The 25215-nt window shown below is 53.9% G+C and overlaps 1 protein-coding gene across 3 annotated transcripts in view; it reads left to right on the top strand.

The window, feature by feature from the left end:
• DIS3L2 (DIS3 like 3'-5' exoribonuclease 2) overlaps positions 1-23360 on the top strand; it is a 334795-nt gene extending 311435 nt beyond the window's left edge. For all 3 annotated transcript variants that reach the window (XM_043963981.1, XM_043963979.1, XM_043963980.1), the window contains 7 exons: positions 15299-15482; positions 17492-17578; positions 19840-19987; positions 20517-20647; positions 20817-20921; positions 22496-22597; positions 22923-23360. In XM_043963981.1, the coding sequence (XP_043819916.1) occupies positions 15299-15482; positions 17492-17578; positions 19840-19987; positions 20517-20647; positions 20817-20921; positions 22496-22597; positions 22923-23036 (871 nt within the window). In that variant the 3' untranslated portion in view covers positions 23037-23360. The remainder of the gene's footprint in view (positions 1-15298; positions 15483-17491; positions 17579-19839; positions 19988-20516; positions 20648-20816; positions 20922-22495; positions 22598-22922) is intronic.
• Positions 23361-25215: the final 1855 nt, after the last annotated feature.

Raw genomic sequence — 25215 nt, 5'->3', positions numbered from 1 at the left:
TGCAGAGCACTTTGGGGGTACCTTTCTCATCTGATAACGTAGGTAAAGTTCCTGTTCTGTGGAAAGGCCTGTTCTAGGCACTGGGGGCGGGGGCCGGTGCAGCACAAGGACCTTTCATTCTGCTGGCAAGGAGAGCAGATAAGGTAACACGTAACCCGGTCAGGACTAATCAGGCACTTTGAGGAGGGATAGGATGGGAGGAGGATCAATCAGAAGAGGCTTCTTGGAGAAGAGATCTGCTTGAGGATGGGGTAGCTAACCTCCTCGTGCCAGGCTGCTAGTAGGCAGGGAATGGTTTGTTTGTGAGTCTGGGAGAAGACAACGAATTGGTCAGGTTGTCTGGTGCCGACTGACTGAAGGAAGATGAGGGAAGACCTTGAATGCTGGTCTGATACGGAGTCTGCCTGTATTTTCCTGAAGGTCGTTGAGCAGTGGCATCAGAGAGCCAGACCAGTGACTTGGCAGGACGATTTTGACAGCTGTGTGGGGGGTAGACTGGAAAGGGGAGGGAGTGGAAGCAGAGACCCATCAGGTAGCCCCCAGTTCGGTGGAGCGGAGACACGGAGTGGTAACTAGAGAGGAGGCTGCCGAGGGCCCTGGACCCCTGCTCAGAATCGGGGTTCCAAATGCGCAGTTCTAAGTTGGCCGACACATTGTCTCAAGTTCACGGGAAGAATGGAGAGACGTTGTGAATGCAGAATCAGGAGGACTCGGCAGCCAAGCGGCTTCTGACGGATTCAGGAAGGGCTCGTTATTTAGCCAAGGCACTGTGCTGGGTGTGGGGGGCACACAGAGGGTGTGGCGTCCCTGCGTCCCTCCCCCTCAGACCTCTTCCTTGAGCCGGCTACGACCCTGCTTCAGCGTCGCCCATTTCCTCAGCCAGAACACTCATTCCACAGAGGCTCACGACACCTTTGGCCCTTCTCATGCCTCTGAGGGGGGCCCTGGATCCTCACCGAGGCCACCATTCTTACCCCACCATCCCTTGGTCCATCACCCCTTGTACTCATCTGGCTTTCTTCGTGGTCTGTGCTCCACCGTCCACAGCCCTCCAGTATCCCACTCCCTTTGATGTGCTTCCAGTCCTCTATCCTCAGTCCTCATGCCACTCACTCATCCTCCTTTTGAGCTCGTAGAATCCTGGATTTAGAGCCAAGGACAAACCCCCTCACTTTGCACATCAGGAAATTGAGGCACAATTTCCCCAGCTTAGGCTCCCGCAGCTAGAAAGTGCTGAGGTAAGATTTGAACCCAGGTCTCCTTGATCCCAAGATCCAAGTGCCCTGGTCACTGTACTGCACCTCCTCAAAGCATACTGACTAATGACAGAAGAGGTCACCTCCTTGTGCCGACAGGGTCCACTGTGAACCCAGGTTCTCTGATTCCAGCCGGGCCCTTACTGCTGCCTGCCCAAACTGCCTTTCTTCTTTCTTGAATGTCCGTCTGTCCTCATCCTCAGTGGCTCCTCTAACCCTTCCCGTCTCTTCCAAGAAGCAGCCAGCCTTGCCCCCCAGTCAGCCAGTCAGGAAGCATGGATTGAGCGCCTGCTTCCTTCCAGGCACCAGGGTAGAGATGGGATTACAAAAAGAGGCAAAAGCCAGGTCCCAGCCCACAAGAAGCTCATGCTCTATGGGAGGTAAATGCAAACCAAGCTTTGTACAGGATAGATAGGAAGTAACTAAGAGAGAGAAGACACTAGGGTTAAGAGGGGCCGAGTCAGCTTCCCATACAAAGATGGGGTTCTAATTGGGCTGTAAAGGAAGCCGGGGGCGGGGGTCAGTGGTTGGTGAGGAGGAGAGAGAGCATCCCAGGCCTGGAGGGGAAGCCGGAGCCAATGCCCAGAGCCTAGGGATGGAGGGTCTTGGTGGGACAGTCAGGAGACGGGTGTCCCTGGATTGAAGAATACGACTGGAAAGGGGGGAGGGGGCTGGGCGAGGAAGCAGAGCACTTTGCGTTGGTTCCTGGAGGCTAGAGGGAGCCCCGGGGGGTTGCTAAGCAGGGCAGTGCCACAGTCAGACCTGGGCTGCACAGAAGTCGCTTTAGTGGCCGAATGGAAGAGGCGGGTGGGTCAGAGTGGGGAGAAACAGCCCCAGGCAGGCCAACCCGCCCCCCCCCCCCCGCAGGCTTGTCGAGGTTCGTGTGGTGATGAGGCCACTGACTGCAGCAAAGGAGAGAGGGCAGAGGTGAAATCTAGAGGCCTCAGCTGCAGAGTGGGGGTGGGGGGAGACGGATGGCAAGGAGTCCAGGACGGCCTGAGTAACCTAGAGGGTGGCTGTGCCCCTACAGTAAGGGGAGAAGGGGGTGGGGTTTGGGGGGAAAGAGGATGAGTCCGGTTCTGGACACGTTGAGGTTAAGATGTCAGGTGGAGATCTCTGAAAGGTGGTTGGAGATTAGGCCTGGGCAGGTCGACCTGAGAATCGTTGTATAGAGCTGGTGATGAAGTCCATGGGAGCCGATGAGATGCCCAAGGAAGTGGGAGAGAGGGCAGTGAGACAGAGGACAGAGCCCTGAGGGCTACCTCTGCTGGGTAGGAAGAGAGAACCTGGAGAGAAGAGAATGGTGACTACAGGGGGTCAAGGAGGAGGCCCCTGGATCTAGCAGTTAGGAGATCGCTGGCCAACAACTGTTGTGATGGATCCACTACCAGTGGCTGTTACGCCCCCTCACCTGGGCCCTCACTGCTGCTGGGCAAGCCTACCCTACTCCCCTCATCAAGAAGAGAGCACGTCTGGGGGCACGAGGAGGTCAGAGGCCAGATTGCAAGAGGTTAAGAAGATGGAGGAGAGAAAGTGGAGGCTCCTATTGTAGAGGGTCTTCTCAGGGAGTTTAGCTACAAAGGGCAGAAGAGAAATCGAGTGATAGTTACTAGAGATGGAAGGATCGAGTGATTGGTTTTTCAGGATGGGGGAGGCACAGACATGTTTGTAGGCAGTCAGGAATGAGCCAGGAGAGAGGGAGGGGCTGAAGATACGTGATGGAGGTGGGATGACAGGGGGGACAGTCTTTTGGGGGAGATGGGAGGAATGGGGCCACTTGAACAAGTAGAGGAGTTGACCCTGGTCAGGAAAAGGCCACCTTCTCATGTGACACAGGGATGAAGGAGGAGAGAGGGACAGAAGGCACCTGGGTGACAGAAGAGGAGGAATGGGGGAGAAGAGGGTGTTCATGGCAAATGGCCTCACTTTTTCCTGTAAAATATGAGACAAGCTTCTTAGCTGTGAGAGGAAGGAGAGGGGGAGCCGGGGGGCGGGGTGAGGATGGATAAAAGCTCTAGAAGAGCCACTCTGGAGAGTGGGAGGGGGAGGAGTAGGCTTGCCCAGCAGCAGTGAGGGCCCAGGTGAGGGGGTGTAACATCCACTGGTAGTGGAGCCATCACAAGAGTTGTGGGATTTTCTCCACCTTTGTTCAGCAGCAGGTGAAGATCACAAATGGTGGGGCTGATCCAAGGCCGAGGAGGCTTGGCTGGGCAAGACTGTAAAATGATAGGAGAGCCACCGACTCCAGAGAGGACAGTGTGGCGTGCAACTGGCTCTCCAAGAGGTCAAGATGGGGAGAAGAGGAGACAGTGACCAGTGCAGAGAAGGTGGCCTGGGACAGAATGGAGGCGTTCTGGGATTGGAGGGCATGGCGGGGATGAAGAGTGGGCTTATATAAGGGAAGGGAGAGGGAAGAGAGCCTAGAGATTAGGATCAGATAAAGGGATTTCAGGGTTCTTCAAAGGGGAGGGCGGGCAAGACTGAGGATGAGACCATCTTTGTGTGTGGCTGAGGTGGGGCGAGGAGAGGCTTGTAGGAGGTGAGGAGGTTGGTTGGGGTATTTGAGGGAGAGTCACTGTGCGTGTTGGAGTCACCTCGTGTGAGGGCAGGAGCTGGGGAAGGGAGAAAAGTTGTAAGGCAGGTCTCCAGCTCATGGAGGGAGGGAGGGAGGGAGGATGGATGGAAGGACGGATGGAAGGAAGGAAGGAAGGAAGGAAGGAAGGAAGGAAGGAAGGAAGGAAGGAAGGAAGGAAGGAAGGAAGGAAGGAAGGAAGGACGGACAGACGGACTCAGGGGTCTACAGATAACAGCTACCAGGATTTTGACCAGGTGGTAGATATGAATAACATGAACCTCAAAGGGGGAAAGATTGCTGAGTGATGGAGGAAGGGGGAGAACCTGGAAGTGGCAGTGGGGAGCAGGGTGTATTCCAGCTCTCCCACCTCTAACAGTGAGCTGAGGAGAATAGTGAAGGGGCAGCCAGTACTGAAGGGGTGGCCAGGGAGGCTGCGTCATCGGGGGGAGCCAGGTTTCAGTAAGAGCTGGTGGATGGAAGGAGTGGCAGAGGAAAAGATTTAGGATGAAGGGAAGTTTGTTGGCTGTGGAACAGGCATTCCGGAGGGCACAGTGGATGGGCTGGCTGGAGTTGGGTTGGAACTTGGGATGGGAGGGTTGAGGGGGATGGGGATGAGGAACCAGGTTGGGGGGCAGAATGGGGGTTGGATGGTAGCCTACAGAGAATCCCTGGGAAGTAAAGGGTAAGACCTAGTGTGAGAATGTTCACTGAGTGGAAGCCACCACTCCTCTTCCCAAAGGAGGTTGGAGATGGGTCTGGGGACAAGTGCAGTATGAGGTGGAAGGCAGGAGGTCCATTGGTCTCATCTCACTGCTTCTCTTCCCTCTGAAGGCTAGAGATGAGGCAGGCGGGAGCGCTTGGCCAGCAATGGAAGGCACCAGTCTGTGCATAAGCTCCCTTCCTACCCCCACCCACTGTACCCAGTGTTTGCTTCTTTTTCTCCTTTTTTCTGAGGAGGAAGAGGTGGGGCTTTTCCTGATCCAGTCACCCCCTCTTCTTGTGGTCTCAGTACAATCCCATTTTCCTCTGGAGCACTTACCCTATTGATTATGTTGTTATTCCTCTGTGTACGTGTGTTTCTGTGTCTCTCTTTGTCTCTGTCTGTGTCTCTTTGTCTCTGTGTCTCTCTGTGTCTCTCTCTGTCTCACCCCACCCCCAGAGCTGTCATTCTGTAGGTCTCCTTTATTTCACTAGGGTATTCTTAGAGAAACCCTCGTACTCACCACCTCTGCTTGCTCAGCATCTCCTCCACAGAGGCCTTCCAGGCTGGCTCCCACCTTGGCCACTTCACTGAAACTGTTCTTTCCAGGGTCACAGTGGCCTTTTCCTTACTACTGGTCAGCCGCTACAGGGAGCCGGAATGCATGGAGTGCCTGGCCTGGAGTCTGGAAGACCTGAGTTCAAACTCAGCTGCAGACACTCCTAGCTTTCTGACCCTGGGGAAATCACTTCATCTCTGCCTCAGTTTCCTCATTTGTAAAATGGGCATCTTAATCGCACACACCTCCCAGAGTTGTTGTGAAGATCAAATGACACAGGAGTTGTGGCGAGCTTACACAGTAGCAGGCACATTTTGTCATTGTTCAGTTGTTTCAGTGGTGGCTGACTTCTTGGCAAGATCCTGGAGGAGTTTGCCATTCCCTTCTCCAGCTCATAAATGAGGCAAACAGGGTGAAGTGACTTGCTCAGGGTCACATAGCTAGTAAGTATCTGAGGCCGGATTTGAACTTGGGTATTACTTACTCCAGACCCAGTGGTCTAACCACTGCACCACCAAGCTGTCCCAGCAGGCACAAAGTAGGAGGAATGGTCTTGCAGACGGGGGAACAAGGAGAGAACAATGTCATAGAAGCCAAGGAAGGCTGAAGGAGCAGTTAATGGTGTCACAAAGCCACGGAATAGTGGAGGATTGGCAGGTCAGGGGAACCTCTCAGGGGGCGTAATTGGTGTCTGTTCCCCTCTCCTCTGTCTGCAAGACCGTTCCTCCTCTGGCTCCATCACTGGCTCCGTCACCTGCTCCCTCATTAGGAGGGCTTCCTGGAGCGCTCTTGGGCATCTTCTCACTCTGTTCTCTCGATGACCTCATGAGCGCCAATGGGTGATTCTGGCCTCTGTCTATCCAGCCTTAATATTTCTCTCTCGAGCTCCAGTCACATTTCATCAGAGATATCATGGCCCAGATGGTTCTGGAGGCATCTCATTCAATGTATGTTCTAAGAGGTTTGGATTCTTCCTTTTGCACCCAGAGAGCAGCGGCCCCTTTGAGAGCCTTCAGCCTCCCCCTTCCTCTCATATCCTCAGCCCCCTTGCTGTGTTGTGGGGGCACAGTCTCTGCCTCTGAGAAGCATGTGGTATGGACGAGTTCCTGTATCTGCCCAGACCCACACCTACCTTTCCTGGGCCCCGGCACATGGCTCCCCACCGGTGGGGTGCAGCCAAGCCTTTGACCAGAGACCTGTTGGGACATGGCTGCTCCAGTAACTGGCCTTCTAAAGCTGGACTCGGAGACACTTCCCTCCTTCCCCTCCGCCACATGCTGCCCTGAGGGACAGAGAAAAGGAGCCGTCCTTTAGTTGTTCTGCCCTCTCTGAAGTAGGCCGTCAGTGCACCCGCTGTGTCCCCCATCCCCTCTCACAGAGCCGGCCACAGCAGGTACCTGGGACCACAGAACACAGACTCCCAAAGCCAGGCTGAGGGTGCCCCGGCTAAGTGACCTGCACCAGCTCCCCTCCTTCACTGACACACGGGCTCCCAAAGCCCAAGAATCCCTGCTTGGCATTCGGCTGCTCACCAAGGCAGCCCGTTGGTTTGGATAGGTCCTACACAGTTGCCACCTTGGCCCCGATGGAGCTGGGGAGACCTAGACTCCTGTGCCCTGCCCTGCCCCATCCCACCGCAGCCCCACTGCTGGGCCTGGCGCAGCAGGAGCCGCATTGCAATTATCCGTTTGGAGCTGCTGTTGATGACTGTGCTGCCTCTCTCCTGTGCGTGGGACGCTGGCATGTCTCAGGCGGTGAAGCAGGGGAATCGACACAGATGATGTTTTCAAAGTTTCCAGCCCCCAGCTGGGCTTGCCTGAAACTCTGAGAAGGAGCCGGGCTGCTGACTTCCAATTGCTTGCAGGCTCCTCTGGATCGAGCAGCTTTCTGCAGCTTGCACTTAATTTGGAGGCGCTCTTTGCCTTCCCCCAGGAGGTCGGGTACAGCGGTAGAGCAGGGAGGGCTGGCTGTGAGGACATGCGTGGTACCTGGTCAGAGGCCTGGAGCTCACGGGTGACTGGCTGCCCCTGAGAATGTGCCCTTGGGAAGAAATGAAGTGGAAGCTGCCAGTTCCCAAGCTTGTCATTTTAACCAAAAGCTAACCAAGTCGTCTTTGTGAGAAAAGTCATTGGAGCAGCACAAGTCCTTGCTCAGGGTACCACAACAACCCTACCAGCCCCGTCGGCTTGGGATGACTGGGCAGCAGCTGGACCCCCAGCCTCAGAGCCTCCCAGCCCAGTTCCAAAGCAACTTCCTTTTTTTTTTTTTTTGGTGGGGCAATGAGGGTTAAGTAACTTGCCCAGGGTCACACAGCTAGTAAGTAACAAGTGACTGAGGCCGGATTTGAACTCAGGTACTCCTGAATCCAGGGCTGGTGCTTTATCACCACCTAGCAGCCTCAAAATGGATATTTAATTAGATGACTTTTTTTTGGTGGGGTAATTGGGGTTAAGTGACTTGCCCAGGGTCACACAACTAGTGTTAAGTGTCTGAGGCCAGATTTGAACTCAAGTCCTTCTGAATCCAGGGCTAGTGCTCTATCCACTGCACCACCTAGCTACCCCCCAAAGCAACTTCCTAAACCTCTTGGGGTGTTCCTTTCCATCTTGCTTCATGCATAGCCAATCTGGGAACTGACTGAACAGGCCAGAGAAAGCGAATGAGCCCTTTAATATCTGTCACTGCTGTGGGGAAAACCTCCGTGTGGCCCCCACCTCCACTGTGCCTGGGGGCCATCTGAGACACCTGCCAGAATGCTCCTGTTCCAGTGCAAGCTCCCGGAAAGCAGGGGCCTTCTTGGATTTTGTATTTGCGTCTCCAGCACTTGGCCCCTAGGACAGTCTTTCTCCACGCTTCATCCCCCAAAGAGAACCTCTCCATCGTCTCTTCCCAGCCTGCTCAGTTTCTGGCTCAGTCTGTCCCACACCCCAGCTAATGAAGTAGAGCGAGGATTCCTGTGACTGGATTTTCTAGGGTGTAACATTGTGGGTCTGGAGTGTGGGAAGAGCAAAGGCAGGAGAGGGGCCTGCCCAGACCATGGGCACATCACCCAAGTGGGCTGAGAATGAGGCCAGTCGGCATCTCGGCCTTTGTTTTGGATACAGGCGTGCTGCGATCAGGGTTGTGCATCTAGGATGGACCCCTGGAGGCGGGGAAAGCAGGAGAGCAGGAGTGGGGTGGGCATTGTGGGCACAGAGCCAGCCTTGCTGCTCCCAGCCACGCCGAGAGGGCATCTGCTTAGAATCTGTCGACGTCCGCTGACGTGTATGTCTCACTCAGAAACCTGGGCCTCAGTGGTCAAACCAGCACACTCTGGGGCTGGGTGGCGGTGCTCTAAGAGAGGAGGCCCGAGACCGGCCGAGGCCTGCATCTCCTCGAGGTCTCTCTGTGGGCCATTATTGGGAATGTTTGGGGCACCACCTGCTGGCCACCCCCAGGATGGGAAGGCCTCCCAGGCCGGCTGAGGAGAGTGCCCAGGGCCCACCTCGTCCAGCCCCTCCTGCACAGAGTAGGAAATGGGGGGGGGGGGGAGAATCTGCCCAGAGTCAGAGCATGAGAGGGGCCGGGGCCAGGTGCGGGGCCAGGTCTTGGTGATTCCACATGTAGCATTTGTTCTCAGTCCTCTCTGGGAGTCTCAGCCCTGATGGCCGCATGACATGAGAGGCCGAGCAGATGCTTAAGGACAAACCCGAGTGTTGCAATCTCTCTCTCCCCTGCTTGCGTTGGAGCGGCTGGCTGCTCACTCTCTTCCCCGGGCCCCTTCTGACCCTGGCTAGACTCTGGAGAAGCCTGTTGTGATCTGCTCTTGTAAGTGTACATTCTGTGTGCGCATGTGCGCATGTGTGTGTGCGTGTGTGCACGTTCTGTGTGCGTGTGTGCACGTTCTATGTGCGTGTTCTGTGTGTGTGCGCGTGTGCACATTCTGTGTGTGTGCGCGCGTGTGCACGTTCTGTGTGCGCCTGTGTGTGTGCGCGTGTGCACGTTCTGTGTGCGCGTTCTGTGTGTGTGCACGTGTGTGAGAGGAGGGTTTCGAGGGCAGATTAGAATGTTTTCTAGAGCAGTGCCCTCCCCTGGCGTCCCAGCCCAAGGGGGCCGCGGCGTGTGCACTGTTTGAGTAATAAAAGCTCTTGGGCCCCTCTCTCTGGAGACTTAGGAGGCACCATGGCTGCAGGCTCGCTCGGGCCCTCCATCTCCCAGGATGGTGGCCGTCATGCAGACCAGGAGCTGAGCCGGTGGCTTCCAGCCACAGGCTAACTCTCCTGCTTGGGGAGGGGAGGGGCTGAGTGCAGGGGACAGGGCAGCCTGTGGCCCAGGGAGCTCCTGTGGAAGGGGCCTGTTCTCCCATTCGCGAGATGCTCACCCGTGCACAGGCACACGTGTGTGGGGATGCCGCGCCCCCAGATCCGGGAGAAGATGCTCATCATCCTGGGGATTCTCCCCGAGACTTGGCCCATCTGGGCACCGGGGGCCCAGGGACAGCGGGCTCTGGCCTGTCCTCAGGCTCCAGCAGTTTTCCTCTGCCCCCTGGCTCCCGGTCTCCTCATAGAGGACTTGTATGGGGACCAAGATTGCCATCTGGTGGCCACACTAGCAAAGCACATGCAAGCAGGGTGCAGAGCAGACATTTGGCGGGAAGCTCATCCGAGCTCTCAACTCCTGCTTTGTTGCTGATACTTTCTGTTTTTCATGTCACCATAGTCACCCCAGGCCTCCTACCCCAGCCCCCAAGCCATTGTGTATGACAAATGGTATTAGATGGGGCCGCTAGGTGGTGCAGTGGATGAAGCACCGGCCCTGGATTCAGGAGGACCCGAGTTCAAATTTGACCTCAGACGCTTGACACTTGCTAGCTGTGTGACCCTGGGCAAGTCACTTAACCCTCATTGCCCCGCAAATAAATAAATAAATAAATGATATTAATTGTATTAGAGAGAAAAGAAGCCAGCACAACTGAGGAGTGCGTTGAGAAAATCCATAAAGGGCATGTGTGACGCCTGCGGTTCCCCCCCTCCATAGGGGGTTCGGTCAGGGCTGTCCTCCAGGTCCCATTGGATCTTCATCATTCTGTGGCATTTACATCACTGGAGTTACTGCGCATCCTGTTTCCTTGGCTCTGCTGCATCAGTTCCTTTAGATTCTTCTGTGCTCATTGGTATCCATCGCACATGTCATTTCTTAGAGCACAGCAGTGTCCCATTGCATTCATATACCATGGTTTGTTTAGCCATTTCCCCATCGATGGGCATCTGCTAAAAAGTGCTGCTATCAAGATTTTGGAGTACATGGGGACTTTCTGCTTATTGGTGGCTCCCTTGGGATACAAACCCAGTAAAGGAATCTCTGCTTCAAAGGGTATAGGCGATATTAGTCACTTATTCCTGTAATTCTAGATTGCTTTCCCAAATGGTTGTACCATTTCACAGGTCCACCAACAATGTATTAGTGTGCCTGCCTTCCCACAACCCCTCCAACGCTGACTGACCATTTCCATTTTTTGTCGTCTTTGCCAATTTTCAGAGTGTCAGGTGAAACTTCAGGGTCGTTTGGATTTGCATTTCTTTTACTGTTAATGAGTTAGATAATTTTTCATGTGGTTGTGAATACTTTACAATTCTTTTGAGAATTTTTGTTCATATTCTTTGACCACTTAGCTTTTGGGGAATGGCTGTTAGTCATATACATGTATACATATGTTGTATACATGTGTTTCATACACATATTTTAATTGTTTACATATCAGAGAAATTTGATTTTAAGATTTATTCTCATTCAATGCCCTCTTATTCTAGATGCATTAATGTTGTCTCTGCAGAAGTTTTTCAGTAATCAAATTTTACCTATTTACCTATATCTTGTTTACTTAAGACTAACAGATCTACCTATAGCTGCCAGAGTTTTGTGAGCTGTTTAACTTCTAAGTTTTTTTCTAATATGATCTTTAATATTAAGGTTGCATATCCATTTAGACTATGTTGTGGAATATGATGTGAGGTGTTGGTCCAAATCTCATTTCTGCCTAAAGTAGAAAGCAATCTTTAGACTGCCCAGAAGTTTTTATCAAATAAGGAGTTTTTTCCTTGCTAATTTTATGTTTTTTCACTTTATCAAACACAAGGTTATTGAGTTCTATTGTTTCTGAGTCTCCTTGTCTAGTCTAGTCCATGGATCCATCTCTTTATCTCTTTTTTTCTTTTTTCTTTTTTTTTTGTGGGGCAATGGGGGTTAAGTGACTTGCCCAGGGTCACACAGCTAATAAGTCAAGTGTCTGAGACCAGATTTGAACTCGGGTACTCCTGGATTCAAGGCCGGTGCTTTATCCACTGCGCCACCTAGCCGCCCCCATCTCTTTTTTTCTTAACCAGTAGCAGATGGTTTTGATGACTGCAGGTTTATGATATAGTTTGAGTTCTGGAAGTGCTTTTCCCTCAGTATCCCTATTTCTTTTCATTGTTTCCCTGGATAGTCTAAACCTCTTTGTTTTCCCAAATGAATCTTCTTCTTATTTTATCAAGTTCTGTAAAATATCATCATGGTAATTTGTTTGGCATAGCATTAAAATTATAAATTAATTTTGGAAATGTTATCATTTTTAACATATTGTTGTGGCTTAGCCATGAGCACTGAACATCCCTCCATTAAAGTGTTCTATTTCCTTGAAGAGCACTTTGTAATTGAATCTATGTAAGTCTCTCGTGTGCTTTGGTAGGTAAATCTCCAGATATTGTATGCAATTTTCAGTTATTTGGAACAGGATTTCCATTTCCGTTATTGTTTCTTATGTTTTGTTATTATTATATAGACATTCAGTTGGTTTGGGAGGATTTATTTTGTAGTCTACAGTTTGCTGAAGCTAGTAATTATCTCAATTAGTATCTTTACTGATTCCCTAGGATTTCCCAAGTTAACCAGCATGTCATCAGTAAATAGGGATAGTTTTGTGTCCTCTTTACCAATCTTTATGCCTTTAATTTCTTTCTCTTGTGTTATTGCTATTGCTGGCATTTCTAGAATCATATCAAATAATAATGGGGACAGTAGGCATACTTGCTTAACTTTCACATTTATTGGAAAAGGTTCTAATGTCTCCCTATTGCATATGATGCTTGCTTTTGATAGATTTTTTTGGGTGATATTAGAGAAATTACCTCTATGTTTATACTTTGTGGGGTTTTTAGCATAAAAGAATGTTGGTCTGGTTTTTTCCAACATATTTTTATTTCATTATTTCTCCATTACATGTAAAAAAATTTCAACATTAATTTCTTAAAATTTTTAGTTCCAGGGGGCAGCGAGGTGGCTCAATGGATAAAGCAGTGGCCCTGGATTCAGGAGGACCTGAGTTCAAATCTAGCCTCAGACACTTGACACTTACTAGCTGTGTGACCTTGGGCAAGTTACTTAACCCTCTTTGCCCCCCCCATTACGTTCCAAATTCTCTCCCTTCTTTCTGCTCCTTCCCCTTCCTTGAGAAGGGAATCAATTTGATGTTGATTTTACATGTGAAGTCATGTAAAACTTGTTTCTATATTAGCCATGTTGCAAAAGAAAACACACCAAAAAAAGAAAAAATTCAAAAGTATGTTTCAGTCTGAATTCAGAGTTCATCACTTCTCTCTCTGGAAGTGAATAGTTTTTTTCATCGTGAGTCATTTGGAATTGTCTTGGATCATTGTCTTGATCCAAGTATATTAGTCTTTCACAGTTGATCATCTTACAATATTGCTTTTATTGTGTACAGTGTAATCCTGTTTCTGCTCACTTCACTTTGCATAAATTCATGTAATTCTTCCTAAGTTTTTCTGAAATCCTCCTGCTCTTCATTTCTTATAGCACAGTAGTATTCCGTCGCAATCATATACCACAACTTGTTCAGCCATTCCGCAATTGATGGGCATCCCCTCACTTTCCACCTCTTTTGCCACCAAAAAAGAGATGCTATACACATATACATACATATGTGTATATATACATATGCATATACATATATACCTAGGAGTGATATTGCTGGGTCAAAGGGTTTGTACAGTTTTATAGCCCTTTGGGCATAGTTCTAAATTGTTGTTTTTTGTTTTTTGTTTTTTGTTTTTTAGTGAGGCAATTGGGGTTAAGTGACTTGCCCAGGGTCACACAGCTAGTAAGTGTTATAAATTGTTTTTCAGAATGGAGTTTTGTTTTCCTTCTAATTTTGACTGCATTAGCTTTGTGCATATAATCAAAAATATCCATTTTTGCTTCCAGTGATCCTCTTCATCTCTTGTTTGGTCATAAACTGTCTCTTATCCATAGATCTGACAAGAACATTTTTCCATGCTCCCCTAATTTACTTATGATATCACCCTTTATGCCTAAATCATTTGTCCATTTTGTCTTTATTTTGGGGGATACAGTGAGAGGTGTTGGTCTATTCCTAGTTTCTGCCAAACTGCTTTCCAGTTTTCCCAGCAATTTTGTCAAATGGTGACATTTTTTCAATTCTTGGATCTTTGGGTTTATCAAACACTCGATTGCTATGGTTATTTACTACTGCGTATTGTGTGTCTATAATCTATCCCACTAATCCACCACATGATTTCTTAGCCAGCACCAGATTGTTTTGAAGATTACTGCTTTGTGATATAGTTTGAAATCTGGTACTGCTGGGCCACCTTCCTCCACATTTTTTTCATTATTTTCTTGGATATTTGACCTTTTGTTCTTCCAGATGCATTTTGTTATTATTTTTTCTAGGTCTATAAATTAATTCTTTGGTTGTTTTATTGGAATGGAACTGAATAAATAAATTAACTTAGATAGAATTGTCATTTATTATATTGACTTCCCTGTCCATGCACAATTAATATTTTTCTGATTGTTTAAATCTGACTTTTTTTTCCATACAAACATTTTGTAATTGTGTTCATATAGTCCCTGGGTTTGTCTTGGCAAGTAGACTCCCAGGTATTTTATATTGTCTGCAGTTATTTTAAACATAATTTATTTCTATTTGTTGCTTCTGGATTTTGTTGGTAGTATATAGAAATGCTGATAATTTATGTGGATTTATCATATATCCTGCAGCTTTACTAAAGTTGTTAATTGTTTCAACTAGTTTTTTAGTTGATTCTCTAGGGTTTTCTAAGTATACCATCATATCTTCTGCAAAGAGTGATAGTTTTATTTCCTCATTGCCTGTTTTCATTCCTTCCATTTCTTTTTCTGGTTTTATTGCAATAGCTAGCATTTCTAGCACAATATTGAATAATAGTGGTGATCACTACAGCTAACAATGCCTTGACACTGTCCCTTTTAAAAATGGATTTAAGTGCCTTTGTAGTTGTGATTTCACTTGCTCCCAGTGAGTCCCTGTGAGTCAGTGAGAGGGCAGAGGATGGGATTAAAATCTTCCTGGTGGACGATCCCAGATCCTGGTACTCAGCTGTCCCATCGTCCCCAGTCACACTCACACAGGCCAATTGCTTCCTTCTCTCCATCTACATTATGTGGCCTCAGCTCTGCGTTATCCACCTGGGACAGGACCAGGCCACGTGAGGGCTCTCTCTCCTTGACTGACCCACACACTCCTTCTGGGCCCCTCTTTTTGTACCCCCAGGTTGGCTGGCACAGCGCTCAGCACTTTCCCCGGAATCCTTCCCCGAGGGGCCCTTTGGTTCCTTCCTGAAGTTTCTCTTCTGTCCACATGGGGACAGTGTCTGGCAAGCCTGCCTTTGGGCCTCCACAGTGAAAAATAGGTTCATTATTTCTGCTCTGCTTTGCTGTCCCCTGGCGGCCGGGGTGCTGGGAGCATCGGCTTGGGCGCCTTCATCTCGACCTCTCCTCCTTGCTCCTGGCATGGGACCGTGCCTTCCCTCATAGGCTCAGAGATCTAGACCCAAAAGGGACTTTAGAGATCATCTGGTCCAGCGTTTTACAGAGGGGGAAACTGAGACCCAGAGCAGTCAGGTGACAGAGGCAGGGTTTTATCCAGTACCCTCTGTCTCCTCTCAGTCACTGTATTTCTGGGAAGGAGCCCATACAAGGAAAGGGATGGGGGAGCGACTGAGGAATGTTCCCCAAGACGGTCACCCAGTCAGGTGCCCCACGTCACGATGCACGCGCAGCCACACACTGCCCTGAGCACAGCCTGCTGCCCCCAGCCTGGGGCTCTGTCCCCCCATCTTTCTGCTGGGAAAACCCTTGTTCCACTCACTTCTTTGATGCCTTCTCTGCAGGCTGGTGGAGGAGTTCATGCTGTTGGCCAACATGGCTGTGGCTCATCAAATCTACCGCTCGTTCCCCAAGCGGGCCCTGCTGCGCCGCCACCCGCCGCCCCAGACCAAGCTGCTGAATGACCTCAAGGAGCTCTGTGACCAGCTGGGGCTGGCCATTGACTTCAGCTCAGCGGGAGCCCTTCATGTGAGTGCCTCGCCCTGCCAGGGCCCACCCGGCGGGGGAGGAGGGGGAGTGGCCACAATCCCCTGTTTCCTCAGAGGAGCCAGGCAGGGTCTACTGGGCCTTGCCAAGCAGCCCTGTTTGTGGGGCTTTCCAATTTGTGGAGCCCTTTGGCAGGGATCTGGGCTCCTAATGGGGTGGTGTAGGCCCCTGCCCTCGGGAACTTAGTAGGTAGTCTTCTGGAGTCTGGGCTGAAGAGCTGAAGTGGCACGCAGTCCTGGGGACAGGCGGACCATCCCCACTGCCCCAGGCCCAGAACTAGGGACTCTGGCCCTCCAGGCCACGGTGGCTCCCCGGAGCAGGCCCTTGTGATAGTGTCCAAGCACAGACACTCCAGTTTTATAAAAGGGTGGGCCGAGGCTCCGATCCCTTACGCCCCACGTCCATGGTGCCACAGCTAGGGACTGTGGGAGCCGGGGTCCACCCTGGCTCTTCGCCGATGCGGTGGTCGGTCCTGGGCTTTCCCCCTCCATCAGAGGTGGCCCGTAGAGCGTCTCTGGCCCTGCTCAGGCTCAACGGTCCTTTCAGATCAGCAATCATTTAGGAAGGGCCTGCTCTGCTCCAGGGCACAGGGAAGTGGCCCCTGTCCACAAGGATCCTACAGTCCCCTAGGAGAAGAGAGAGAGAATGTGCCTGAACCCCTCGGAGGCTCGTCCCAGCGTCTTCCCCAGGCCAGAGGATTCCCGGGGGAGGGAACAAGGAAGAGGCCTAGGAGGAAGGCCCAGGGCAGGAGGGGCAGGAGCAGGCATCGGGAGGAAGGGCCTGTGGCCTGCTCTTGGCTCCAGGCTGTGGAGAGAGGTGGGCATGGCCGGAGCAGTCAGCATCCTGGTGGCAGCCTGGAGGTGTGGGGAGGCATCTGGGACCCAGAGAGACCTTGGACCCCAGACTCCTTCCCCCTCCACCCCCAGACACCCTAAGGTCCTGTCTGGGAAACAATCCAGAAGCATAACCAGCAGCTAAGCTCATGTGGGCACCTGGGCCAAAGCTCTGCCGGCTGTGCCCGTTATGTTTCTGGGCAGAAGGAAGGTGTCTGGAGTCTTTGTTCCCTCCAGGCAGTAGTTCAGGACTGGTCTAGGGAATGCTGGTCCAGGCTGTGAGCCCAGCCCAGGGAAGGGCCGGGGGCCTGTAATACACAGAAGCCCCTTCCCCTGCCGCCCCCCCCCCCCAGCCAAGACTGTGGAGTGTACCCAGCGCAGCCACTGCCATTGGCAGAGTGCGTGAGCCAGGGCTGAGGCCTGGGCTTCGGAGCCATCCACACACTGACCATTCTTGCTTGCAATTCAAGGTGGTGTTGTATTTTTCTAACTGAAATTACTTAGACACCTTTGGGGGCTTTATGCCAAGAACTCAGAAACCGATGGCCTCAGCCCCACCCCACCCAAAGAGAAAGCTCATTTGGCTGGAATCCCCTCCCTGTCGAAGGGGCCACACTGAGGTCAAGAGCCACTCCAGGCCAGCTGCCAAGGAGAGCAGTGGGATCCAATGCTGGCACCCGGGGAGCCGCTATGGACAACCGGGCTTTGACTCTGCCCACCAGGGCTGGCCACTGCTGAACCCTGTCCCCACCAGGGGTTATGTGGGTTTGGGGCAGGCCCCCAAAGCAGCTGGGGCCTCCGGGAGCACCATGCTCTGGTGAGAAGAGATCAGAAGCAGGCTTGGGAAGCAGCAAGCTGTCCCTCACCAACCGTGTGATGGGCAAGACGTCTTCTGTCCCAGGCTGCAGAATGAGGGAACATCACGCTGTGATCTCTGTAGTCCTGTCCTGGCTTCTCATACTCTTACCCCCAGGGGTGCGGCCGCTGCTTTGAGGGGTCCTAGAGCAGGGTGGACCTAGGGCCCTAAGGGAGCCCTCTCCCAGCCTGGGAAGCGGACAGTGGGCCAGGGAGCCCTGCCTGGGGCCTCACAAGCTCTCCTCTTCCCTGGCTTGCATTTACTTGGAATGTGCTGGGGTTTGGGGTGTTTTTCCCTCCTAGAAAAGTCTGACCGAGATGTTCGGGGATGATGTGTATTCATTGGCTTGGAAGGAAGTGCTAACCAACATGTGCTCGAGGCCTATGCAGGTAAGTGAGAGGAGACCCCATGCTCACCCCAGCTCCTTCCCCTGCACCTCTGCTGCCTCCTGGAGCCCGGCTCTGCCTTCCCACACGTCTTCCCTCCACCCTCCTGCTCGCAGGCAAGCATGGGAAGCCAGACGAGGCTCTGGGACATCAGCGTGCTCAGAAGGGCCCCCTGGTTGCTTGCCCCTGGCATGCCCCCAGCACTGGAGAGAGGAGGTGGCTCTGGCACATCTGTCCCCGGCCTCCTGCTTAGCCCCCTTGGCCAGACCCTGTCCCCAGAGCAGCCGGACTCTCAGGTAGTCGGGGGAGGCAGAGGCAGCTCCAGGGGGCACCCAAGGGTGCAGGGAGCATGCACAGAGATTGGGCAGCTTGTGTTTCGAGAACAAAACAGACTTGGTTTACTCTGGGCAGTAGATTTCCTGTGCTCGGAGTGGTCCCCCTGGGTTCCCACCATCCAGCCCCCTGCCCCAGCACATCTCCTCCTTAGCTCTAGGCACTGGCTGCCCCAGATGAGCCAATCATTGCCCTGTTCCAGGTCCCCGCCCCCCCCAAGCCCCACTCTGCCCCCAGGACCCACAAGGACTTGGATGAACTCTGCATCATCTCTCAGTGACCTTAGGTGTTTCCTGGGCATCTGCAGCAGGCCTGCTGCTGTGGGCACACTCCCAGCCCCGCCCTCCTGGGCGGAATGGTCACTGAGTGTGGGTGCTCTTGAAGCCAGCCTCAAGTAAGGCTGCCCTCCCTCTCCCACCCTCAGGGGCCAGTGAGGAAAGGGCCGGGGCTGCCCCTGTGTGCGCACCCTCGCCTGGGTCTCACTTTCCTCCTAGCTGAGCTGGGGTCAGGGTAGAGGCTGAGGCCGGGGCCTCCCTCCAGCCTCCTTGGGGGCCTTCCCCTGTGGACAGGCCACAGCCCAGCAGGTTTGGAAGGCTGAGGCGCCCCCTCCCCACCTGGGCCAGGCCTCAGTTCTGTTCCCTCCCTGCCCCAGCTGGTTGTTCCGTTTGTTGTGGCGCTTGAATGAGAGAGTGTGGGTGTGCATGTGTGCACGTGTGTCTACCCACAGGCGTGGCTTTGACATCAGTCTGAATCCACTCACACAGTATCCTTAGCCCATCATTGTTAAGTCGTGTCCAACTCTCTGTGACCCCATTTGGGGTTTTCTTGGCAGAGAGACTGGAGTGGTTTTGCCATTTCCTCCTCCAGCTCATTTAACAGATGAGTAAACTGAGGCAAACAGGGTGAAGTGACTTGCCCAGGGTCACACAGCTAGTGAGTGTCTGAGGCAGGATTTGAATTCAGGAAACTCAGGGCTACCTAATTCTAGGCCTGGGGCTCTATGCTGCATGGCGCCACCTAGCGGCTCCAGCCCATCAGGCTTCCTTTTTTTCTTGTCCTGGGGGTCTGGAAGAGCAGGCAGGGGACAGCAGAGGCTTCTGGGAAAGCCAGGCTGTTCCACCCAGGTGCTGGCTCAGGTGAGCCCCTGTGGTGCCTCCGTCTCCTCCTAAGCTTGAGTGGAGGCAGGGGGCAGCTAGGTGGTACAGTGCATAGAGCACCGGCCTTGGATTCAGGAGGACCTGGATTCAAATCCGGCCTCAGACACTTAACACTTACTTACTAGCTGTGTGACCCTAGGCAAGTCACTTAACCCCAATTGCCTCACCAAAAAAAACCCAAAACAAAAACAAACACGATTGAGTGGAGGCCCCGACCCCCAGGGAGGACCTTTGAAAATGCAGGTGGAAGGGGGTCGCCCTTTTTGGAGCTGGTGTCTCCCCTCACCATTGCCCCAAAAGCTGCCCCAGAGGAGATCTGTCCCAGCCGGGTGGGGGCTGATGGAGGGCAGCGGGTCCAGGCTGTGGTATCCTCCTGGGCCAGGCCTGGACTGACAGTGGACCAGGTGAGAGCCAGAAGTGCCTTTGTCTGAGATGGTGAAGAGCAGGGGCTGAACTCATGCCCACAGAAGCAGACACAGGCTGAGGCTGGTTTTTCCACTTCCCACTCGGTCACCCATACCCCATCCCAATGTCAGACACCCCCAGTGAGGACCAGTCCCCCCACCTCTCACAGCGACCAGCCGCTATGGGGGTCATGGGGAAGGGTGCCAAGCTCTCTGTGGGCAGTCAGTGGGTGCCCGCCAACCTCCCCTTATTCAGGGCCTTCATTCTGGTGACTTCTCCGTGGTCAGCGTGCCCTTCCCCTCTGGCCAGGATGTCAGGGAGCTGCCCTTGTTGCTCCCCCGCCCCTCTGAGACCCTCCTCTCCCCACAGATGGCCTTGTATTTCTGCACGGGTGTGCTCCAGGACGAAACTCAGTTTCGACACTATGCCCTCAATGTGCCCCTCTACACCCACTTCACGTCACCCATCCGCCGCTTCGCTGACGTGCTGGTGCACCGGCTCCTTGCCGCCTCACTCGGTAAGTTGGGGAGCAAAGCCCTCCGGCTCTGGCTGCGAGCCCTCCCACAGGGCCAGACCAAGGGAGGTCACCTGGCAGGAGAGTCTGGCCAAAGAGTCACTGGCCAGGCCTGGGGAGCTGGCCAGGAAGCCCAGTCTGCCAGAGCTGGGGAGACTGGAGGGGTCCAGTCCAGTTCTCCCCTCTAGAGAGAGATGACAGCGGCTAGATCAGGCATCCTCAGCCTGGAGCCACAGCCTCCCGTGTGCTTTGTGGAGAGATTTCAGAGGGAGGGACTGTGAACACAGTGAGAGAGAGAGAGCAATGATTGGGGTTCTAGATTTCATGTATCTAAGACTGCAGTTCTGAGAAGGGGCCCCTCATCTTCTTCAGCCTGCCTGCTGAGGGAGGGGGTCTGCGGCACAAAGCGAGGACCCCCCGGGCCTGACCTTCTCATGCCTTTGGGGGACCTGCCTGGCTAGTCTCCTTCCCCAGGGCCCGTGTCCACCCCGCCCTGCGGCCCCTGATTGTCCGTCCCCTCTCCTCTCGCCAGGTTCTAGAGAGCCCCTGAGCCTGGATGCAGATGCCCTCCAGAAGCGGGCTGACCACTGCAATGACCGACGGATGGCTTCCAAGCGGGTGCAAGAACTCAGCACTAACCTCTTCTTTGCGGTCATGGTCAGGGTAAGGTGTCTGGGGCTCCGACCCTTCTCTGTCCCCAGCTGAGCTCACTCCTCCGCCCTCTGTGGCTCCCACCGTCTCTGGACTTGCCTGGGAAAGGGGAGTAGAGGCTGAGGCCCAGGTGCAGCCCCTGGGCCTGCAGCTGACCTCGTGGTATCCCTGCCTCCCACAGGAGAGCGGCCCCTTAGAGTCAGAGGCCATGGTGATGGGGGTCCTGAACAAGGCCTTCGACGTGCTGGTGTTACGCTTTGGAGTGCAGAAGCGCGTCTACTGTAACGTGAGTGCGGCCGGGGGCTGGGGGCAGAGCGGCTTTGGCCCCCTGGGGACGGGGGGAGGCAAGGCCCGAGCCTTGCTGTGATCGGCCATGGGAAGAGAGAGGAGCAGAAGGCGGGCACAGCCCCGGGGCCTCCGGCTGGTGCCCAAACCAGAGCTTTCCCCAGCCGAGAACGGGGAGACGGGAGGCCCCCGCCACATCCCTGTCCCTCGGCCTCTTCTCCCTGCCCTGTCCCCTTTAGCTGTGTCTTCACCGAGCTGTGACTGAGTGTCCTTAAAGGGGAAGTGGTGCAGAGAGCGCTGCCATGGATTGTGTGAAGACAGGGACCTTTAGCCCAGGCCTGCTTCAGCTACTCCCACCCACGACCCCTTTTAAATGACTATAGGTGTAAGAAATAGGTCAACTCTGGGGCAGCTAGGTGGCGCAGTGGATAGAGCACCGGCCCTCGGGTCAGGAGGACCTGAGTTCAAATCCGACCTCAGACACTTGACACTTACTAGCTGTGTGACCCTGGGCAAGTCACTTAACCCCAACTGCCTCACTTTAAAAAAAAAAGAAAGAAAGAAAGAAATAGGTCGACTCAGCCTTCGACTGTTGACTCATTTTTCTTGGCCCCACGTTCAGTTGAGGGACCCAATGAGGATCCCTGGGAGCACTTCCCACTGGAGCAGACCTGCGGGTCAGCGTCTTTCTGGGTAGCGTAAGCCCCCATGTTCTTGCGGCTGCCATAGGGGCCTTTGACATTGGCTCCTCTTGGAAGGCTGGGCCTGTGTTCCCTGCACCCTTGGGTGCTTGTATCATGTGCCCACCCTAAGTCCTTCTGAGAATGGGGCCGTGTCCTGGCCTTGGCATTCCAAGCTTACCAGGAGCTGCGCTGTGGAGCCAACCCCAGCCCCCTCTCTTGGTGTGGTCGATGGCATAGCCTCTCTGGGCTTGGCGGGAGGGGCTGCCAGACCACAGGTGTCCAGTTGGTTCTCCGCTGGGCCTGAACTAGAAGCCTTTCTCACTTGAGGCGGGGCCCGCCAGGCTTGTACTCCACAGGCATGGCCTTCCAGAACCTGGGGATGCCTTCATGCCCCAGTGAGGCGTCGAAGTAGGGCCCGACGAGGCTACAGACCTGAAACAGAAAATCCCACAGGTCTCCCATCTCCCGTTCAGAGCCCTCGAGTTGGCTCTGCCACCTGCCCAGCTTCCTGGGATGTGCCAGATTCCTGGGCATTAAGCCACACTGAGCTCTACCCTCGTGTAGGGGTGAAAGGGCCTCCTTCCTCTCCTGCCAGGACTCCCCAGCCCCCAGCAGCATGTCCCAGGCTTCTTGGGTCCCCGCACATAGAAGTAGCAGGGTGGTGAGCAGCACGGCACATGTCCAGATGGGCCGTGAGCCCGCTGAGGCTTCTGTGGATGCCCGCTGATGGCCGTGGCCTCCTTACTTCTCCTGCAGCCTGGGCTCTGAAGAACTCCAGCTGCCCTCACCCAGCAGCTTGTCTCTCACTAAGCTGTGGCATGGAGGTGGGTCAGAGGCACAGCGTCAGCAGCCCGAGGACGGACCCTGAAGGGCTCCTTTTGTCTGTCCCCAGGCATTGCCACTACAGGACTACCGTTTTAGGAAGGTGGGGAAGAAGCCGGAGCTCACCCTCATCTGGGAGCCCGAGAACCCCCAGCAGGAGGCCGTGCACCAGGTGAGAGTGGCCAGAGGTCGGCCGAGGGAGAGGCCAGTGAGCCCGGCCGCAGTCAGGGCGTCCAGACTGTTGTCTCCCGTCCTGCCCAGCCGTCTCTCAGACAGGCCCCCGAAGCCCTGCTCATGTGGGAGCTCACTCCCCACCCCAGCCCCCAGAGAGCCAGGCCCTCACCCACTGTGGCCCGAGGGCCTCCTTGCACTGCCCACTGGTGTAGGCCACAGGGAGCACCTGGACCCTTCCGTGGCTGCTGGTCCTGTGGAAGGGGCATGGGCCGGGCCAGGCTGGGCTCTCCAGTGGGGCTGACCTTTGCCCTCTCCTGCTGCAGGTTATTGCCATTTTCAGCCTGGTGGAGGTGATGCTGGAGGCCGAGGACGATAACCTCAAGTTCAGAGCTGTCCTGAAGAGGCCAGGGGTGGGGGCCTCCGGCCCGAAGGATTGAGGCAGATGAGTGCCCAGCACGGCGACCCCCGGGGCCTCTCCAAGCCAGAGAGGATTTTAAATTTGTTTAAAGTTGAAGTGAAGTTGAACAAGCTGGGAGTTTTGTTGGAGTTTAATTTTAACATGAACTGTAGGTGGAAAGAGGGGGGGGGGCTGGACTAAGGTATTGGGAGAGGGGGCTCAGGTGCTGCCCCCCAAGCAGGGCATGCCCCCTGCTCCTGGCTCGCCCAGCAGACCCCTCGGGGGTGGTGTGGCCGCCTGGCCTGGCCAGCCTGGGGCTTTCTGGGTAAATCCACATAAACAGAATAAATGGAATGAGAAGGGATGGTCTAGTATATGTGGCAGCTGGAGGGGTCTTGGCTGCTCTCAAGAGAGCGTGGACAAGGGGCCCCCTGCTTCTGATCCCCCTATGGTGCTGGATTCTTCACTGCCACGAGGCACCAGGGACATCTCGGCGACCCAGGTTATCTCTCTGGAGCCCTGGATGATTGATAGGCCCACCCCAGCAGAGCTTTATGCTTAGCATGTCATTTCTACTCATTAAAAATAGCTGAGGTAGATGAGATCCCCAACCCCCCATAAATCAGCAGAATCCCCTCCCCCCAGCAGCGCACCCAAGTTGGCAGTGGCCATTCATGACGTCCTCGTGACATTCGGGCCAGTGTCCTCATCGGGGAACAGAACCTCACGAGGTCTGAGCTTTTGTTTCCCGGGCACTTCCCTCTCCTCGTCCTAAGCCAGCTCCCGGAGGTGACGGCTTCTGCCTGGCCCTGAGAGGCAGGACTGGGGGCAGGGGGCACCTTCCCAAGAGGCAGAGGAAGCAGAGTGAGCGCCCAGGGGGGTGGGATGGATGGCCTCCCCTTCACTAGAGGTCTTCAAGCAGAGGCTGGACCAGAGCCTTCCCTGAGGATTTGGGAGAGGACATTGCTCTCCAGGTTGGCCCCCAAGGCCCGTCCAGCTCCGAGGCCACAGTTCAGTGGCTTGTGATGCAGATGCGGTTCTGAGACCGTGTACTTTATTTTAAAAGAAAAGAATAGATGAAGGGGAGTCGAGTCACATTTTAGGTCAGGATGTATTCATTCACGGTAGAGAGGACATGGGTAAGGGTCAGCAGCAGCAGAAACAAAAGGGATGCTGTTGCCTCCTCACTCCAGCCACCAGGAGAGGAGGAAACGGGGACCATCCCAGATGCAGAGGTGTGATGTCGTAGGGAGGCAGGGCTTCAGTCCGCTGGACAGCTCTCGGGCCCTCTCTCTGTCATCCTTTGGTTTGCTTTAATGATCATTGCATTGTTTAAAAGATGAAGGAAGCATTGAGGGGGCTGGTTTTTCGAGGGTGACTCAGCTCGGGTCTGGATTGGATTGAGACCCTCTGAGGTCACAGCATGCTTGTCCTTCACCATGGTGGTCCCTGAGCAACATGAGCTCCCCTTTGGGCTCATCCCCAGGGGACCCTTCCAACCAAGCTTCCCCCGGTCAGAGAAGGGAAACAGGCTTATTGGAATGTGCCCAATGAGACTATTTCCTCCACCCAGCTTCCTGGCATTTCAAGGGCTCTGGGAAAGAACCCCAAGGAAGGGAGCACATTGCAGCCACCTCCATCCTTAGGTTTCCTAGCCACATTTACTGTGGAAAAAGACACTGAGGCCCAGGGGAGATACCAGTGGTCCATCAGGCCCTGAGGCACTGTCTGCCCTTGGCTCCCCGTTTTTACCTTATCAGCTTCCATCTCCCCCATTGAGATTCTAGAAGACTCTAGACCAACATCAGGAAAACCAAACTGGTGCCTGGGATATCAATTTGTGATCCAAACCATGCTAGATTTGCCCAAACGCCAATGGCCTGGATGGAGGAAGGAAGGGAGCCCTGGACGTCTGTCTGTCAGTTCTTCAGAGAGTCTCGAGAGGCCCCCGAGTGTCCAGAGACCCCCGTGACCTTCTGAATCGGCCATCCCACTTTGCAATAGCACCGCCGGCCCGTCTCCCTCGCCATGCGCCCTACTTTGTCTCTCTGCCCCTTCCATCCTTGGCAGATGGACAAGTCTAACACTCCCCTCTACCCCATGACAGTCCCTGGGGTGCTTGAAGCTGGCTGTCGGCTCCAGCCCAATCTGCCCATTCCTCCAGTGGATTCTCATACGGTGTCAGCTCTCGGTTCACCGCCATCTTAGTGGCTTTCCTC

Source organism: Dromiciops gliroides, chromosome 4 (genome assembly GCF_019393635.1).
Source record: "Dromiciops gliroides isolate mDroGli1 chromosome 4, mDroGli1.pri, whole genome shotgun sequence".
In the NCBI taxonomy this organism is placed as follows: Eukaryota; Metazoa; Chordata; class Mammalia; order Microbiotheria; family Microbiotheriidae; genus Dromiciops; species Dromiciops gliroides.
This window is presented reverse-complemented; position numbering and strand designations above follow the sequence as displayed.